The sequence below is a fragment of the Triturus cristatus genome, chromosome 10 (assembly GCF_964204655.1).
Source record: "Triturus cristatus chromosome 10, aTriCri1.1, whole genome shotgun sequence".
In the NCBI taxonomy this organism is placed as follows: Eukaryota; Metazoa; Chordata; class Amphibia; order Caudata; family Salamandridae; genus Triturus; species Triturus cristatus.
In genome coordinates, this window is record NC_140593.1 from 181,589,602 (window position 1) to 181,610,194 (window position 20,593).

Consider the following 20,593-nt stretch of genomic DNA (forward strand, 5'->3'; position numbering starts at 1 on the left):
GTTTCAAAAGAGTGGACAGATTCACCTTACTACTGAGTGATGGAACTGTGTGGAATATAATTTTTTTTTAATTACCCGCATGTCTGGTTCACTACAAGGATGCAGGGAACAAGTACAGAACCATGAGTAGGAACGAAGTTTGGGTGAGAGTATCCAGCACAACGATGCTTAAGAAATCAGCGCGTATGGAGTAGTATTTTCTGCAGTAACTGAATTAGGCTTGCTTTGTGTTGTATGTGTTGAAAGGGGCTTTTGACTAACATGTATGTTCATATATACTATTTATAATCTTGTACTGTATTTCCTTGTTTTTAGTTCTTGGTTATTACTTATATTATTATATTTTTTCCTTTATGTTCATCGAAGAAGAGAGAAATGTAGCATCCGTCTGTATTGTGGTGCATGCTCCCCATGAAACCCTCTGCCCTCTGATCTTAGTGGAATACTGTGGTTTAGAGTTCCTATCCAGGTGGTTGGCTGTCCGTTTCTCCCATTAGGATTAATCTAATAACCCTCTTTTAAGGCTTAATTTTGGAGTACTTGGATTCATTTCACTCCTATGTTTGCAAGTGAATGCATACTTGTGATGAACACCCACCCCACAATTGGGATTATCGTCATCCGATGCCTAGAAAGGCACTTCATGGGAAAATAATCTGATAGAGACATCTAGCCGCAGATTCCTTACCTTTGAACTGCCAGGCATCAGGCTGGATCCGGAAGATTTTTCTTAGCACTACCCCTGCACGCCGGTAGATGGTGTCGGTCCTCTCCATGTGACATTGGCGGTATCGTGTTCGTCTGTGTCGTCAGTATAACCGCCACTCTGGCACACTGACATCAGTTATTTTCTTTCCACGCCAGCCAGCACAGATCTGTTGAAGAGAGCTTACCCTGTCCCTTTTCGACAGGCTTTTTAAAAAAACTTTTGTCTACTCTTTTTGATGTGCTAGGGATATCTAACAAGAAGATTTTGGGGTTCAAGCCGTGCAGCGCCTGTCATTGCGCCATGTCAGTCATGGACCCCACTTAGTGCGTCTCTGGTTCCTGGAGCGCGACCACAACACTGGATCGTGCTCCGATTGTCAGGCCAAGGCACAGAAGGCTTTGAGGGAACAGTCCCTAAAGCTGATCGCTGCCCGCTGTCCAGCACCATGGAGGCAGCCTCATCAATCTCGCTCCCGATCGAGAGGAAGGTCTGAGCACCGCTCCGTTGGATTGAAGTCCTCTTCATCGAAGTCAGGTAAGAGGCACCATAAAAAGCACAAGAAGTCGAAGTGTGCTTCGATTTCGCCCTGTCCGTCGCGTGATGAGATGGAGGAACCTCTGAGTTTGAGGCCCCTCTCTGCGGAGCAGGTGCCTGGGTCAGCTCCGCGTTTCTCTCCCTTTCGGGGGCCAGGAGCGACTCCGCCCAACTTAGAGTTTAATGTCGCCATATGCGCCATATTTGGGTGTCCTCCCCTGCCAGCGCACCCTCGGGCCCCGCAGGCTCAGATGAGAGAGAAGTCCTCGTGGGTTCGGCGCCTTCTTCTCTGGCCCCTGCGCCATGGCCTCCTACTGGACCTGTTCCTGAGTCCGGACCGGTGCCGGTCACACCTCCTTAGCAACCTTCCCCGAAGCAGCGTCCTCCCCCGAGGTCCTCGACGCCTACCGGCAGCACCTCCCCAATCCTCATTCCATACGACATGGAGCCGGTCGCACCAAAGAGTTCCTGTTGGAAGGCCAGCATTTTATAGGGTATGTGGTAGCAAAGAAGGGGCGTGCTGTCCAAAAGAAGACCATATCACGCTGGGTTCTCCTCTGTATCAAAATATGTTATGCCTTAGCAAAGAAACAGCCTCCTGAAGGCCTTAGGGCCCATTGAACCTGGGCAAAGGTAGCTACCACGGCCCTCCAGCATGGTGGTCCCATTGCTGAAATCTGCCAAACGGCCACGTGGGCCTCTCTGCTCATGATCGCCAGAGACTATTGCCTAGGTTCCCAGGTTTGCAAGGAGTGTCTGTTTGGCTGCTTTGTCTTGTATGATTTTCTACTTTAATGTTCTTCCGCAGTATCACCTCCGGGAAGGGATTGCTTGGGTATCTGTTCAAAGGTAAGGAATCTGCAGCTAGATGCCTCTATCAGATGGACAAGTTACTTACAGCTGGTAATGATTTCTCTGGTAGAGAAATTATCTAACCCAGATTCCTTACCGTCCCACCCATCCTCCCTGCACTCTGGAATTGTTTTTAGCGTTAGGGCTGTTCCCCTTCAGGGCCATAGCTTCTGTTTTTAACGCACCATGGTCAGTCACTTTATGGCTTTTGCTTCTGGTGTGGAAATGCATGAAAACTACTGACGTTAGCTCGCCGGAATGGCGGTTCTATTGATGATGCAGACTTTACGATGAACACAATGCCGACGAGGTCACACGTACTCGACTGACGCCACCTACAGGCGCGCAGGGGTACTGCTAAGAAAAATCTTCTGGATCTAACCTGATGCCTGGAAGTTCTAAGGTAAGGAATCTGTGGCTGGATCATGTCTCCACCAGATAAGGCGTTACCAAAGGTAAGTTACTTGTCCGTTAGCGAAAGTGTGGGTGTGGTTGGCTAGATTCTTATATTCATGGTGGTTTAAATATTTGAACATGTGTCAAATTTGCATCACAGGCCACTTATTCTGTCAATCATGTCAGAGGGATTCATCATTATCTCATCTGCACTGCAGATGTAGCACATTATTTCCCATGACTATGACATCATGAAACCTTGAAGTTTTGACTTGCCTGAGAAATTAGATTGTTAGCTGTACATTTTGCCAGATGTGATTGAACTTGCAGTGGTAAGTTAAACATATCTTGCTTTAAAATGTAACTTGATATTGTATGTTCTTCCTCACACGATGAAGCCTTCCCAAAGCTGTTGTGACATTTTAAAGAAGTTCCATGTTTGAGAAAAGGGAATCAGAAATCTTAATGAGCTACTAGAATATTTAAAATGTCATAATTGATAACAATATTTCATCATCTTTTTTTGAATTGTAGCCAACAACAAATTTACATTATCATAATTTAGCTTGAATGAAACAGAGTGCAAATGCTGACTTCTACTCAAGTGAGAAAATTATAACTATCTAACACAATGCGTTCAGTGCAGGTTTAACTTTTCAATGTTTTTCTTTCCAATTTCCAACATTGTTTTCAAAATATTTGTAAAGAGTTGCCAGGTTTCATGGTGTGTAATATTAAAACCATGGCAATCTCCTAAATGATATATTTGCAACAGTAACATCTAATAAACAATATGATATTAAAGTGTTACTCGTCTGTATTTCTTTCAGATGTGATGAGTGCCTGCTTTGTTACCATTTTGGCTGCCTGGACCCTCCCTTGAAAAAGTCTCCTAAACAGACAGGTTATGGATGGATTTGCCAGGAATGTGATTCTTCGTCTTCTAAGGTAAGTGCCATGGAACTAGACTAGAGTTACAACATCTTGTACAAGTCTATATTGTGTAATGGCATGATGAACTTAGTGTGAATCAAATGTCAGGGTGCCATTACTTTAACTACCCTTTCATCTATTGTTCTGTGAGTTCTATTGCTTTTAGTAACCTCTGGGACCTCCCTGATGTACTATATAGTAAGATGTGCCCGCTGCTGCTCAGCGATCAACTGATACATTATCAGACAGTAACAGGGAGATATGTGGCTGAGATCAACAACTCTATTTAGAATTCTACTACAGTAAACTTCTTAAAACAGGGTGCATTTATTACAGAAGGAAACTATATCATGAGAGGACTTTTGACCGTGATATGGCTTGCCCATCAACACTATGGTTTATGAAAATACTGCTATTGCCTATACCACATACTGGAGAAGGCATTTACAGTTCGTAGACTGAGGAAGCTGGCGGCATGAGCCTGCAGCTTCGATCCAGGTTGACAGTCCTACATCAAAAACTCGGTCTTCTTGTTGAAAATCGTGAATGAGGGAGACAGAAATGGAGACATGGTATTTTTTTTGATTAGGATGATATCTTATATAACACCACATAAAGTCTCAAATCAAGACATCGCTTACGGCTAATGCAGGTCGCCCGATCCTGCACTACTATCTCTGAGGCCAAAGGCGCACTGGCACATGCAATGGCGGTTGCCATTAGGACTTGAAATAACACTGAAATGCAAATAAAGCAAGTGAGACCATGTAATGCAATGTTGTGTAGTTCCTATAAACCTATATAGGATCTGCGTGTTAAGACAAGATATACTGTAGGATTGGCGTCAGACTGATTCTGGACACCTCTACCAGATAGGTCAGCTTGTATACCAGCTAGCTCACAGTGCCACTAGAAACTCCTCTTACCAAGGAGAGAATAGTTCTTGGCAACTATTGAACATGACAACCCTGATCCCTCAGAATCGTGGAAACAGCGTACTACTTTTTGCTCAGTCACTCGTGCTCACTTCGTCTCTGAGAGATACACAGAATAAACGGTGTGCACGTTTTTCAATAAGCATTTATTGAACCATCGTCATTCTAGTATAAAATAGGTGTGCTGAAACAACCATTAGACAGTAACAGATATAAATGATTCTAAGCTCTAACGAAGTAAAAGGATGGTAGATTTTCTACCACTGTGCTAAAAGAATGAATACAGGCAAATATATTAAATACAGGACAGTAAAATTCGTACTCCTACGATGTGTCCCTAACTAGATGTACTTGAATGTACCTAGCATGTATGTGGGTGTAAAGCCAAGAATCCCTCTAGGATAAAGTCAACCCCATTACCTGAAGTGATAGTCTGTGGGACCCCGTCTTGGTGTTGAGATGAACACCCCGCAAGGGATGTCAGACCACTGCGAGCTGGAGTATCTGCGTGCAGGAGCCTCAGCGTCTCGCGTCAGTGTGTTGGCATGGAAGTCCTTTTCTCCTCTGACTATCTCAGCAGGAGATGTTGTATATATCCCAAAAGCGGTACCCCCTGGGGATATACCTTGCTGTGTCATGTCGGACTTAGAATGATGGAAGGAATTACCCTTATACATAGTTATTATGCAGGAGATGGTAGGCCTGCTCTCCTGCTGTGAGTCCAAGAATCCTCATGCATAATGAATGAGGCTTAAGCTTTTCGGAGAACACCCCATGTCATCTTTGGACATTTCTGTAACTAAGTAAAAGGTCAGTACTAAGAATCGTTATGTAGTGTAATGGTAGGGAGAATATAGGTGAAGGGTTAGGTGACTACCTGATCCTATGATAGGGTACCTATATGGAACATAACCGCTACAAGCGCTAGCTTAACTGCTCTGCTCCACCTAATACTGCAAACGTCAATAAAAATGTAATTATTGATAACCGCCGCAGTTTTCACCCGATACTAAAATGGCAGCTCCATAACCAGTTAATCAATCAAACGTCGCTGATCCCGACCTACAATTTTATGAACCCCTAGCAATCACCAGACATTACTCAAGCGCCTATAGGATCGTTGTGCCTAATTTTGCAGCTGAAGCAATCCTTGGTGGCTCACCAGCAATGCAGCATTACAACACACCTTCTGCAACAGTAAACGCACTTGACAACTGGCAATGTCAATGACAATTCCACAAGCACTGGCTCTAGCTTAATCGTCCTGTTCTTCAATACAAGCGACAATAAGATTTTAATTGTTGAGAAACCGGTGCGGTGTTCACCCAATATCAAAATGGCTGCTCCCTAGCCAGTACACAATTATTTATCCAAATGTCGCTGAGGACGCTCTACAAATTGATTCACCAGAAACCACACAAGTGCTGATAGTACAGCTGTTCCTGGCACATTACCTGGTCTCTGGCAGCACTTAATTGTTGATATATGTGCATTGTGTACCCGGTGCCAAAATGCCGGCCCCAGGACTGTAACCAGGAATCAGCTTGCAAGTAAGCAAGCAACTAAACAGACTCCACTGAGGCCACCCTACAATTTAGTGCACCCCTAACCTCTACCAGACTTTATACAAATTCCTATAATACTAGTGTACCCGGTTTTGTACCCGAGGCAGAGCTTGGTCCTGAAACTCACCAGTTTTGCTGTGTCAGGATGCACCTCCTGCAACTTTAAACACACTTTACAATTGGCAATGACAGCCTTGAACCCCTGCATCTGGACTCAATGAATGCCCCAAACTGACTAACGAGAGAAACTCCAAAACTGCAGTGAAAACGTAACGCCCGACACCTAAGCGGCATCTACACAGAAATAAGTGGAATAATTACCCTAACTGATGATTGTTACTTACGGCTATTAACACCAACTCACAGCGCTCATAGTAATTACAGTGCTCTCATACAAAAAACTGAATAAATGAATGGTGAATAGGAGAGCTTAAACGACCAAATGATTGGTGTATGAATAAAACAGTCATTTTACTGTGAACAAATGAAGGGGTGAATAAGTGATGCTAAATGAATCTGTGAATCTATACAATCTACATGCATATTAACCAGTAGAAAGTCGCAGAGGGGGTTCAATGGTAAGCTACAACCACAGGCAGGATCTCTGATAACAGGCTGACAAAACGGCCAACGCACACTTGCAGAACACCGATAACTCAAATACTGTGTGATACCAGACACCCACTGCAGCGACAGTCTTCATAAGCGCACAAGTATCTAGGCATACCAAGTGGTCTGGATCTGAGGGTTGAAACAAGAATAAGCCTCACTGTAACAGTGTGTGTGAGATGTGTTGATAGCGCAGCTCATCAAAACTGAACATAACCCACAAAGCGTAGATTATATCACATGTGGCTCTTGTTGTGGTTAATGGTGGTTATATGTGGAGATTAAGAGTATACCTAGGTGCGTCACCTATACGCACTACCCTTCAAAACTGCCCATAGATGCACAAATCAAATGAAATCACATGTGGATGTGTATAAATAATTAATTTGCTCTTTAATGGACAGTCATCTAATTTCCTATTAAGTTGATGTTAAAGTGGGGGCCCTGTCTCCAGCACATCCCAGAAACAACTAACGGAGTGCAGGAACTGTCCGGCACCACTGTCTGGTGTCATTTTATGGTAACTGGTGATGCTCTACAGTAACGTCCGTCAAAAAATGTCAAGACAAAGCTACCCTTAACTTTAAAGAGATACAGGTCCTCAGAGATTTGATCCTGCTTATGTACTGTAATATCTGCCTCTGACAAAGCAAATACTCTGATTCCATAACTGTGGGTAAAATTAGATTGGGTCCAATCCTATCTCGTCGTTACAACAACGATCAACAAAGAACAAAAGAAGCCCTATGAAACCCTTAAAGTGAAATCCACAGCGGACTCACAGGCTCGACTAATAAAGCATTTGGGAGTAAACAGCGCCTTACATCAGAAACACACCAAACCCACAAACCATGGTGGAAAAGGTAACAAAACAAGCCTCAAAAAGGGCCAAAGCCGAACCATCAAATCCAGACTCACCAGTCAAAAATAAACACAACATTAATGCCACTAATGCAAGAACGTTGGGATGATTGTTTCCTGGTAGGAATGGCGCTCACTAAGTGCTGTAATTATATAGTGGTGTAAATAATAGTGTAGGTGCCCAGGGAAGAGGCAATCATCCAACACCTCACAAATACTCCTCTCCTTTGGGGAGAGGAGTTGGCCTAACGGCTTGGGCGGTCGACCTCGGATCTGGGGAACTAGGTTCGAGTCTTAGCAATGACGCTGAACATCCTGTGATTCTGGGCAAATCACTTAATCTCCCCGTGCCTAACTAAAATAAAAAAAGTGTCCTCATGTAATGCAACTGGTGCTCTGCAAAGCGCTCTGATACCCGATTCGGGTCAAGTTCGCGCTACATAAAAGTATAAAATAAAAAATAAGATCTGTCCACAGTTTTGAGTTATGCCCCGGCACACATAAATAATCATCAAGACAAGTCAGACTTGAATATTAATATGAATACATAAACAACATGAATGATTTAATGCATTTCTTGTTAATATCCAGCCAACACGTGTTTCGTCGCTCGGGACGAGAAACCCGCGACTTCCTCAGGGCTGGAAAACATATCAAAAACATAGTATCAGCCTACTCAGTTCGGTGCTTAAAGGATAACATACATCACATGTGGATTAATAGTGATCCCAACTCATATCCTAACCCTATACCGTAAATCATACATCCGTGTCAATAGTACCCTCCAAAGGACAGTGACTATTTACCATTAGAAAAATCGTCTTGATATATACATTGATGATGTTCGATAAAGTCGAACAATGAGGCATACACCCTATGGTTAGCGAAGTGGTCAATAAGAATATGTATAATGCCAAAACAAATTGTCATAAGCATCAGTGCAGCTAATATCTTACAGAATCTTGCACAATTAGCAACCGGGAAGACTTAGAAACCAAAACACGGAATACTATCTCACTCCTCAACAATACCACCCGATCACTGTGCAAAGATCTCACAGAGTTGGAAGACAGGAATAGACAGGGGAATCTCCATATCTTTGGCAGCACTGAAAAAGAGGACTCCACAGGCTCCAGCATCCTCTTATTGGAGAAATGGTTCACAAAAAATTCAGACATCATTTTTTGATAAAGTCCTAGAATTTGACAGGGCACACGGAGTCCCAACGAGGAAGATACCTAACTAAAGACACCTTTAACCAATTGTATGTAAACGGCTACGCTACCTACATGTCTAGCAGTTTGTCTTATTCATGAGGAAACATTACCACATACAATGGAAAGACAACAAGGTTTTCATCTCACAAAACTATTCTAAAACAACGTTTTCTTTTTTCTTTTTTTGCAGAGTTTTATATAGCTCGAACTTGACCCGAATTGGGTATCACAGCGCTTTAAATAGCACCAGTTACGTTGCATAAGGACACACATTCATTTTTGGTAGGCCTGGGGAGATTAAGTGATTTGCCCAAAATCACAGGATGTTCAGCGTCATTGCCGAGACTCGAACCCAGTTCCCCAGGTTCGAGGTCAACCGCCCTAGCCGTTAGGCCAACTCCTCTCCCACTCCTGAGTCTAGAAAGGGCTTTCTTGCACTACAGCCCAGGCTGAAAGCGATAAAATGTCAGTTCTCCTTCGCAGGCCCTGCCAAATATCGAGTAGTAATACAGGGTACCCCACACATTTTCAATTACCACACTGATCTCAAGAAGTTCCTATGTTACAAAGATAAAGCGGACATGGACACTTCGTCAAACAAGGCTTCAGCTCCAAGATACAAACATTAGCTCTCCATTTGAGCTAGCCACTCCGGACTAGATGTTTGTATTACTCAGTTACAATGCACTCCACAACACCTACTTGGAGACAACGTTCATATTAACGAACAGGCTTTTATGATCATAATACAGTTCATGAGACTAGAAGACTATAGTATAGTATGGTTCTAAGTATGATTATAAAACATTTAAGATTTGACTACAATACTACATTCTTTAAAGCTACTTTGCACCATCCTAACAAATTTTCTCAATGAGAAAATGTACGTAATAACGACTAATTCACTCTGACGTTCTGTTTCCCTGGAGGAGAGGTTTCTTCCTCCTACTGGCATTCCTATTATATACTTTTGGGGGGGGGGGACGGGGGTTTGGGGGACCTTAAGGGGGTATTTTGTATCATCACTTTATTTGATTGTTTGTCTTAATCCTATTTTTTGGTTTTATTTTAAAGATATTATATATCAACATATATGAGAAATGGTTCTGCTCTGCTCAAGTGAGTGCTCCTCACAACCCACATCTCACTCTACTCCCAATTGTGTTATATGAGTCATTCTCCTGAACACTCCGTTAAAGAATATGATACCTATGGCGCATTACATTCAACCCCTATCCAGACTACACAAGTTGTCCTTATCTATAGAGTCTACAACACATTATTAACTGCAGGGAAATCACTCATGGGACCATACAAACACACAGGCTCTCACGGCATACCCCACAAAATATTAAGATAATTTCTCTAAATGTAAAGGAAATCAACCACCCGATCAAAAAAAGGAAAATAATTGACTATCCATACAAACTAAAAGGGGATATCATCCTTCTGCAGGAAACCAAGGTTGGTTTGGTTCAGATCATGTCGCTCAGCTATCACAAATTCTCAGATGTTACATGCTCCACCTCGATTTGAAAGAAAAAATGGGGTTTTGATACTGATTAAGTTTAATCATCGTTCGAGTGCGGGAAAACTATACGCAACCCAGGAATTTACCCCCTGACGAAGGGCGGTATTCACTGCCCGAAATGCATTGGGGCTAACATTAATGTGTCATAAACAACATGGATAACTATTAATGGATTTATGTTAACAACGCAATGACCTCATGAAATTAAAGAGCATAAACTATTGCACAATACATTAAAAAGAAGCATTGATTGTAACTTTGGATTACTTTAGAGTACTTGAGTGAAATTGATCATCTTCAGCTGTGCGCATTGAGGGACACTTCTCAGTGAGGAGGGGCAACCGCAATCATTTGGACACGCCCGGGTTTAGGGGACGATACCTCGGCCCACGAACATAACAACCAGTAAACACACTGGGGCAATTTGAATATTAGGAGTGCGTGATTCAATAACCTGTGTTTTGATACTGATCACTAAGAAATCAAGACTAGAAATGGTTTCAGTCTCTCAGATACTCAAGAGAGATGGATTATTTCCCAACTCGCCAAGAACAATAATGAGTTAATTCTGGTCAACATCTATGCACTCACAAAAGATGACCCCTCCTTCTGGAATGAGCTAGCTGCACAACTCAAGTTGATCCCTGATTCAGCTATACTCAGCCTGGCAGGGGACTTTAATTTACTCTTGGACCCTAAATTGAACATTCCGCCCTAATAAAACACATAAAGCTCTCAAAAACCTCTGTAATAAATTCAATCTGATTGATGCATGGAGAACGCAGAACCCCGTTTAAAGTGATTATACCTGTTACTCATTTATCCATAATTCATATTTGTGCATTGATGACCTACTAATTTCTGGACATTCCCTAAGGAAGGTATATCAAACCACAATCAAGCCAAGAGTGATATCATATCATTCTTGTATAACTATGTCTATCACTGACACCTCACCAGACTCAAAACAAACACAATGAAGATGCAACAATGAAATCCTCTCTCATCAAAATAACAAGGAAATTATCAAAGACTCAATAAGAACTTCCTTAAAGATAATATAGAGAATGATTCCTCTGACCTCACACGATGGGAAGCCCTAGAGGCAACAATGACAGGGGGGAGTGAATCTTAAAATCAGATCGAATATGAATAAAGAAGCTTACAGTAAGCTCCTAAAGCTGTAAAATAGAATTACATAACTAGAAAAACAACAAATTACCAATAGAGTCAATCTTACTCTAAATGAGATTGTGAAGAAAAAATATGAATATAATAAAATCATAAATACTAGAGCTGGCATATGGGTTAATAAACAAAAAAGTATCTGATTACTTGAGACCAACAAGACAGGCAAAACCTTACCGCCATTTCAAAACATAAACTCCAAAGTATGCTATTAACCTCATCAAAGATGAGAAAGGTATCATACATACCAATCCCAATAGAACTGCGGAAGTGTTTTGAGACTTCTTTCAAAATCTGTACGAAGATAATACCACACTGAACCACAAGAAATGTAAACTAAAGCTGGATAAACCTAAACAACCTACACTAACAGAACAAGAAAAAGAATGTATTAGTGGTCCAGAAACATCCGGAGAAATAGCGGATGCCATCAAAAAACTACAAACCAATTTCTTTTATCGATTTGGATTGTAAAATATATGCTTTGATACTATCGAACAGGCTACAAAGATAGATCTCTAAACTCATTTACCCCTCTCAAGTGGGATTCTTGAATAATAGGCTAATTACCAATAACACAAGAATTCTTTGCCATGTTCTAGAAAAAGCGAACTTAACAAAATCGCCCACAGTAGCATTCACATTAGATGTGGAAAAAGCATTCGATAAAGTGTATTGGACATACTTAAATTTAACCCTGGAGAAATGTAACCTTGGAGAACCTCTGATACACATCTCTATGACAAACCAGTCGCTAAAGTTAAAGTAGATGGCACTAGCTCCTTTACATTCTCTTTGAAACAAGGGACTAGGCAAGACTGTCCCCATCCCCCCCTCTATTTTTATTAGTACTCGAGCCATTCTTGTATCACCTAAGGGAGAACCAAAACATACCCGGAATTCCATTTTGAGACACCACAATCAAAATAGCTGCCTATGCAGATTATACTTTAGTTAACTCCGAGAAGCCACCCTGCCATACCCACCCTAATGTTATCAAATCAAGTATTCTCTGAGGTATACTCAACAAGAAAAAGCCGAAGTTAAGCTTCTCAATAATTGTGGAAACAAATATATACTGGTTGACTCTGGTTTGGCATGACAGCCTGGCTGCATTAAATGTCTAGGAATAGAAACTTCCAATCACCTCATCACTACTTTACATGTCAACGAAGTCCCACTACTTAAAAAATGTATAACCTTCTCGAGGGATGGCCACCTAGATTCCTCTCATGGTGGAGGAGGGCCGAAACATTAAAACTGGTGTTTACTCCCTTGGTTAACAGCTTGATTAGTATGATCCTATCTGAAGACTTCTAAACAAAGATTAACACCATTTTTAATAAACTTCTCTGTCAAGGCAAGAAGCCTAGAATCTCCCTTAAAAACTCAGACTGTCCAAAGACAGAGGATGTATAGGCCACCCCAACTTCAGAAATTGCCAACCAGCCTATCTCTTTAAACAAGGCACTAACTGTATTTTTTTAGGGAACGGACTATCAACCAATCGGGGTAGCACTTGGAAAATCACTCTTAAATGGAAAACCCCTTAGCGCATTCCTGACAATACACAATTCCCACCTCCCTCTTTTCAGATATATCATGCATAGCACTAAAAAAGCCATCTTAAGAATGGACTATCTCTCACAAATCAAAATTCGTAATTTCAACATGGCATCCATATGGTTCAACCCCAAAATTAGAATAGACGCACAACCAGTTTACTGGCTTGATTGGTCAAAAAAGGAATTAATCTGATTAAAGACGTCTCTGGTGGCATACTACTGCTGCCCTTTTAAACTTTACAAGCGCGATTCGGACTCAATATTATTGACTTCTATAAATTCCTGAGATTGAGAGTCCAGATCTCAAAACACCCACTACTAGCTGATAGCAGAGACTTACTCAAAGCCAGACACACTGTGTCCACGGTATACAAACTTCTTCTACCGAACTCCAGTCAACCAAAGTGGGAGGCAGAACCGAACAGTAGCACAATATAATTGGACTGGAAATGCAGGGTGAAAGGATGAATGAGGCTAGCGGAGGCAGTGGACAAGCCCAAAGAGTGAGCCATGACCCTGCTATCCTGAAAACACTCCTCAGCTGCAACTGCCTTGTCGACGAACAGGCAAGACAGCCATCGAAGGGCATCTCCCTGAAGGTTGACTGGACATTTGTTGAAAAGCATTGACCATAACTAAGCAAGGCGACAAAGAGTCTGCTGAGTGAGTCTCTGGGGCCCAGCCTACTCCTGATGGTGAACTTGACTGCATCCTAGCCATCAAGCCTGGCATCAGTGAGAATCACGCGAGCTTCATCCAAATCCGACCCTTTTTACCGAATGGCGAATTGTAACCTCAGACAATTGGGTTTCACAGATTCTTCAGCAGGGCTACGCCCTTACTTCTCTGGAAACTCTGGCACCCATGTCACCGCCCATACAGCAGCTGTCGGGGGACCACCTGTCCTTGTTGCAGCAAGAAGTGCAGGCTCTGTGGGCCAAAAGAGCTATCAAGAGGGTGCCGATGCCAGATGTAGGCCATGGTTGCTACTCCAGATATTTTCTGGTGCCACAAAAAGAAAGAGTCCTCAACCCTATCATCTACCTTCTCTCCCAGCTCCCCAACACCTTCCTGAGAAAACGGCAGGTTTAAGATGCCTCACTCTTTCCCAGGTCCTCTCTGCCCTAGACCCTGGAGACTGGATGGTAGCATTGGACCTGCAAGACACTTACTCCCATTTCCCCGTCTTGCAGGGCCACATACCTACTGTTTACAGTGGGCTCAGAGCATTTGCAGTTTGCTTTGCTCCCTTTTGACCTCACCAGTGCACCTCGGGTGTTCATGAAAGTGATGGCAGTGGTTGATGCTCATTTTCGGAGGGCAGGGGTCCCAGTCTTCTCCTGCCTCGACGATTGGCTGCTTAAGGCGGACTCACCCCAGGCAGTCGTCACCCACCTCCAGACTATGGAAAACTGTCTACATTTGTTTAGGTTCACTACCAACATGCCAAGTTGTAGCTGACAACTTCTCAGACACTCTGTTTCATTCAAGCCATTCTGGACACTGTGAACTTTCATTCCTACCCTCCAGTGTGGCGATTCCAGGACATTTAAGCTATGATCCCAACATTTCAGACTTGTTCCTGGATTTTTTTTTTGTTTTTTTGGTTTTTTTGGTTTTTAAAGGTTTTTATTGAACAATAATTCGATTACAAGCACGGGCCTACAACCACCAGGGCCGGCCGCTAAGGACAGAATGAAATATACATTTATCAAAGCTGCAGTCGGTTCCCGGGGCTCGGCCCCGTAGTGACTCCGGATAGTTCTAAAGGAACAGGAGACTTAAATCCAACAAACACAAAAACTAAAAGAAAAACAAAAGGCGAGGCATAAAGACAAACAGTGCAGGTCAGGCTTCCTCCGGGGAACTCCAGTTCAGACCATTAAGCAGCACGCGAAAGGAAGGAGTACCGGGAGGCTGGGGACGGGGGGGGGGGCCAAGGGAAATGAACGTCCATATGTAGTCATTCCAAAAGGTGCCCGGAACCGTCAAGGGTCAGGGGGACATGGCGATATCGGTGTCCACCAGGGGGGGCGTACAGATACCCCCGCGATATGCATTCCATTGCCCCCAGATTCTGCCCCATGCCCCCGGCTTACCACGGGCAACATACACAGTCTTCTCCCTGAACATACACCAGTCCATATTCTCCTTCCATACTGACACGGTGGGCGGCCGCTGGGCACCCCAAAGCTGCGCTATATCTCTCTTGGCAATCATGTTCCCCAGGGCCGCCCACCGAGTCTGAGCCGCGCTATAATCATTGGGCTCCCACACATTCAGGACACAGCGACGCACCTCCGGCAGCAGCACAACCCCAGTGACCTGTCCCATAACCGTATGTACCCGGCGCCAGTAGTCCGCCACCTCGCGGCACTCCCACAGGATATGGAGAAAGGTGGCGCTGAGCCCACAACCCCGCTTACAGAGCCCATCGTCGGAATATCCCATCGAGACCAAGCGAGGACCCGTCACATACACCCGGTGAAGAATCTTAAGCTGCACCAACCGGAGACGGGCTGGAATGGCGACCTCCTTGGGGGACGACAGTGCAGACTGCCAGTCCTCGTCGTCCAATTCCACCCCATCCCCCGTCCAAGCCTCCCGAAGGCGCACCAAGAGGTCAGCCCGATGACTAATCAGTTTCTTATAAATTAAAGAAATAGTACTGTCAGGGACATGTCCGTCAAGTATGCGGTCCTCGAGGGGCGAGGAAACCGGGATCTTGGTCCCCTCTCCAAAGACCGAGAGCAGGGCGTGTCGAACCTGGGCATAGCGGAAGAACTCCCTGTCCGTAAGCTCATATTCGGCCTGAAGAGCCGCGAAAGTCTTAACCGCGCCCTTATGCCACAGGTCTCCCACTTTGCTGATACCAATCGTGTCCCACTGGTCAAACCCCTTCGTAGTCCAGAGGCTCCCCAGGCGATCGGAGGCAAACAAAGGAGTAGCACATGTCAGTCGCTCACTCCAGCCCGTGGCCGCAGTGGCAGCCCTCCAGGTCCTCACCGCAATCTTAGTAGGACCCGTAAGGGTCCGGCCAGCCGAGCGGGAGTAAAGCGCCCTGTTATAGTCCCCGCCGGGAAGCAGGAACTTGTCCATCTCATACGCCGGATTCAGGCCAGGCGCATACGTGGCATGGTTGATGGCCGAAAGCTGCGCGGCCCAATAATACCTGCGAATGTCGGGAAGCGCGATGCCCCCGTCGTACCAGGGGAGAGTAAGCTTAGCCAGAGCAATACGCGCCCGCCCGTCCCACACCAGTCTCCTCTGCAGGCTCTCTACCTCCCGAAAGTAGGCCACTGGGATGACGTCGAAGGAATTCTGGAGTGCATAGAGGAACCTGGGAAGGGACATCATTTTGAACAGCGCGGCCCGACCCAGCGGGGACAGGGGCAGCCTGCACCACCGGGCCGTGTCCTCTCGCAATCGCCGAAGCGGACGCAGGAGATTCTGCTCATAGCGAGCCACCGGGTCCAGCAAAACGTATATCCCCAGGTACTTAAAGCCGCTCAGAGATACCTGGATCGGAAGCCGAGGCGGCAGGAGAGGAGGACCACCGGAGATCGGATAGACGCAGGATTTAGACCAATTGATCGTGAGACCCGAATTATTCCCAAAGGAAGTCAGAACGTCAAAGAGGACGTTGAGCGACTGCCGCGGTGAGGTGAGATATAGGAGAATATCGTCCGCATACAGCGAAACCCGATCTTCAAAGCCCGGGGCCCACCGGATCCCTCTAAGCGAGGGCTCCCAGCGGAGCCAAGCCGCGAGTGGCTCCAGGGCGAGAGCAAAGGGGACAACGGGCATCCCTGCCTCGTGCCCCTGCCGAGGGCAAAGGGCCGAGAGACCCGCCCATTCACCACCACCTGAGCCATGGGTCCCGTGTAAAGAAGCTTCACCCAGCCAATAAATCCTTCCCCAAAGCCAAATTTAGCCAAGACAGCCCAGAGGAATGGCCACTCGATGGTGTCAAAAGCCATCGTGGCATCCAGAGAAACCAGCACGGCCGGTTCGGAGAGGAGCTCCGCCCTGGCAAGGGCGCCGTGAAGACGCCGCAAGTTAAGAGCGGTGTTACGATGCGGGATGAATCCGCATTGGTCCGGATGAATAAGATCGCACACGACGCTCAACAGACGAGTGGCAAGGACTTTCGCCAGGATCTTAGGCTCCGCATTTAGCAGTGAAATAGGCCGGTAAGAAGTACAGCGGTCTCGCGGCTTGTCCTCCTTGGGGATAACGACTATCGTGGCCAAACGCTGGTCGGCCGGGAGGGAACCCGCCGCCAGAGACTCACGGAACATGCGACTGAGGAAGGGCGCAAGCTTGTCAGGGCGCAATTTATATAGCTCAATGGGCAGACCGTTGGGACCCATAGCCTTGCCCGAGCGAAGGGAGCGGATCGCGGTCGCTATTTCATCAGCCGACAAGGGGGCGTCCAGCCGCTCACGGTCCTCAACGGACAGGCCGGGCAAGGCGATATCCCTCAGGAGAAGGCGAGAGTCGTCCTCATCCCTGTCAGTCACTGGGGAGTACACAGCCCGGAGGTGGTCGGCAAAACATTCCACAATCTCGTCAGGCTCCGTCACACACACACCATCCGCAGCACGCAACTCCGGGACCACACGATTCACTCTCTCCTTCCTGTCCAGCCACGCGATCAACTTTCCCGCCTTGTCCCCGGCATCGTACAGTCGACCCTGCTGCTCCCTATACATAGTTTTGGCCGCGTCAGTGACCAGGGACCTATATTCAAACTGTTTCAGGCTGAGGGCATGGAGCCCGTCCGGAGTGACATTCGCCTCCAAGGCCGACTCCAGCCCCAAGATGTCAGTCTCCAGCCTCACCACTGCCTCACTCTTGACCCTCTTAGCCACCACTATCTGGGAAAGGGCGTGTCCGCGGATCACGGTTTTAAAGGCTTCCCACAGGGACATTGCAGACGACACCGACCCCTCGTTATCCAGGAAGTATTGGTCCATAGCCTTAACCAGGCTGTCACGAGTCGTAGGGTCTCGCAGGTACCATGGGTTAATGGGAGCGATCCGCCCTGCAGACCGCGGCCCGGTGTCAAAAAGAAGCCACAGCGGAGAATGGTCGGAGATACCCCGCGCCAGGTGCCTGACCTCTCGAATCCGACCAGTCTGCGCCGCGGGCATAAGGAAGTAGTCTAACCTAGAGAGACTCCCATGCGCCCCCGAGTGAAAGGTGAATTGACATTGGGTCGGATGCATTAATCTCCAACTATCCACCAGGCCGAAGGTATCCAGCATCCCACCCAGCCATGCCTGGGCAGCGGGGAGGGTCCTTGGTGGGTGACGATCCAGTTCCCCCGAAACCACAGAATTAAAGTCCCCGCCCATGAGCAGGAGGCTGTCCGGAAGGTCAAGCAGCATTCGACCCAAGTCAGTGAAGGTGGAGTTCTGGAGGCCCGGGGGGACGTAAACTGAAACCAGGGCAAGGGGCTGCCCCTCCCACCTCCCAATCAAGCACACATAGCGCCCTCTGTCATCCGAGACTATCTTAGTGATCTCCACCGGAAGTGAGGTTCGCAGGAGAATGCCCACCCCCCTGGAACCAGTTGTGAAACCAGAATGGGCCACGAGGCGGTATCCCCCCCTGTTTATTGCATGACAAACATTGCCAACCAGATGCGTCTCCTGGAGAAACACCACATCAGGAGTCACACGACGCAAATATTGCAGTACTACACCCCGCTTGATACGGTCCCCCAACCCATTGACGTTCCATGACATAAGCCTCAACCCGTCCCCCCCCATCCCCCCCAATAGATCAAGGGTCCCCCAGCCTGCAGCACAGTTCCCAAATGTGGACAAAAATCAGTACCTCGCCCTGTAAACAAAAAACACACAACAAAACAACCCCTCCTCCCCCCCAACCCCACCCCAGGACCAACTCCCCCCACCCTGCACCCCTGCGGGCCAAAAAACCCCCCCAACTTGCAGTGTGCCTGTCGCCCCTCTAACCCCATTCTACGAAAAGACCCCAGAGGAGGTAAGGGACCCGTCCCCGCCCGCCCCCCTCACTGGTCCTGGTAAAACACAATATGCAAATGAAATAAGACCCGACTGTACAGTGCAAAACGGCAAAATCAAGGACCAAAAGTCATTCTAAAGGGGACCCGTCACCCGCGGTGCCCGCAGAGGGTCCGGGACGGCCACCTCCGTCCGGCAGAGAGTCCAGCCAGTCACTTGCAGCCACAGGAGAGTCAAAAAAGGCTGTCCGATCCCCATGTTCCACTCGGAGTTTTGCAGGGTAGAGCATCGAATATTTTAGGCCCAGCTCGCGGAGACGACGCTTCACCCCCTGGAATCCCATCCGTTGTTTCTGGACCAGTTGCGTGAAGTCCGGATAAAAATTGATGGTCGAGTTCTCATGACGAACCGGGCCGTGGGCCCGTGAGGCCTGCAGAATGGCGTCGCGGTCCCTGTAGTAGAACAGTTTGGCCACGATAGGCCTCGGGGGGGCCCCCGGCCGTGGCCGACCGCCCGGAACTCGATGGGCCCGCTCCACGGCAAAGAACTTACTTAGGCCAGCCGGGGACAACTGTTTCAGGATAAGTTCCTCGACCACGAGGTCAACCGGGCGGCCGTCGGAGGACTCCGGTACACCTATGACGCGGATGTTGTTGCGTCGGGCCCGTCCCTCGAAGTCCTCAAGCCGCCGGGCCATATGATCGTTAACCACCCTGATGTCTCCAAGCGCGGCCCGCTGATCCGACACCTCCGCACCGAGGGTGGAGGTCCGTGCGTCGAGAGCCTGGACCCTCTCGTTAGTTTTGGAGAGGTCGGCCCGGATCAGGGTGACATCAATCGCGACAGTGTCAATCTTACGGGCCAGGGCCTCATATTGCGTCGCGATGGTTTCCCTAATGCCATCAATGGCGCCCATAATGTCCTGCAGGGATAGTTCCGTAGAGACGGTCGCGCCTCCCTCCGCAGTATCCGAGGGGAGGCCAGCAGCGCCAAAGGGCCCCCTGCCCTGGGTGTAGCGGTCCATGTTATTGCTCTGGACTGTTCCCCCGCGGAGGGAAGCCTTGGTCTTGCGGCCCTCGGGACCCCCTTTGCCCCCCATGTGAACACGGTCACTCAAGGGGACCTCCAATCAAGAGGTGTAAGGGCACCAGCAAGAAGACCACAAAATGTCGGTATAGGGGGTCCGAGGCGATAGGCACTCTAGTGGCAGTTGAAAGAAAACCTCATGCAGAGGCCCAGGAAGCACCTCGCCACCCCGAGCGCACCCCCCTGCCGGTCTCCTGAAGTGCAAAACCGAAACCGAAAGTGGTGGATCGGCAGCTGGCACCGCGCTGAAGCCGCTGTTGTTCAATTGCAGCCCGGCCCCTCGGGTCACCTTCACCCCGGTCACCTCCGTCGGGTGGGTCCCAAAAGTTCCGACGACGACAACTCAGGATTCCCAGGTCCGATTTGAGTTTTGAAAAGAGATATATGCTCAGCTGGTCTTTATCTCCCAGATTCCATAAGCCACGTCAGGATATTCTCAGGATAGATTCCGAGGAGCAGAGAGGGTCCGGGGAGCCCTGTGCTCACGCGACCATCTTGGATGCGCGCTAGGCTCCTCCTCTTGTTCCTGGATTTTGATGAGATTGACTCTGAGGCTTCTGGGTCTGATGACCTCCTGCATCTGTCTGGTGAAGCACACCAGATGGCAAATGCAGGTTTT

At 47.1% G+C, this 20,593-nt stretch overlaps 1 protein-coding gene across 14 annotated transcripts in view; it reads left to right on the top strand.

Annotated features, from left to right (window-relative positions):
- The window catches only part of PHF14 (PHD finger protein 14), a 1,035,579-nt gene that overhangs the window by 674,110 nt on the left and 340,876 nt on the right, over nt 1-20,593 (top strand). For all 14 annotated transcript variants that reach the window (XM_085630765.1, XM_085630766.1, XM_085630773.1 and 11 more), the window contains one exon: nt 3,322-3,439. In XM_085630765.1, the coding sequence (XP_085486891.1) occupies nt 3,322-3,439 (118 nt within the window). The remainder of the gene's footprint in view (nt 1-3,321; nt 3,440-20,593) is intronic.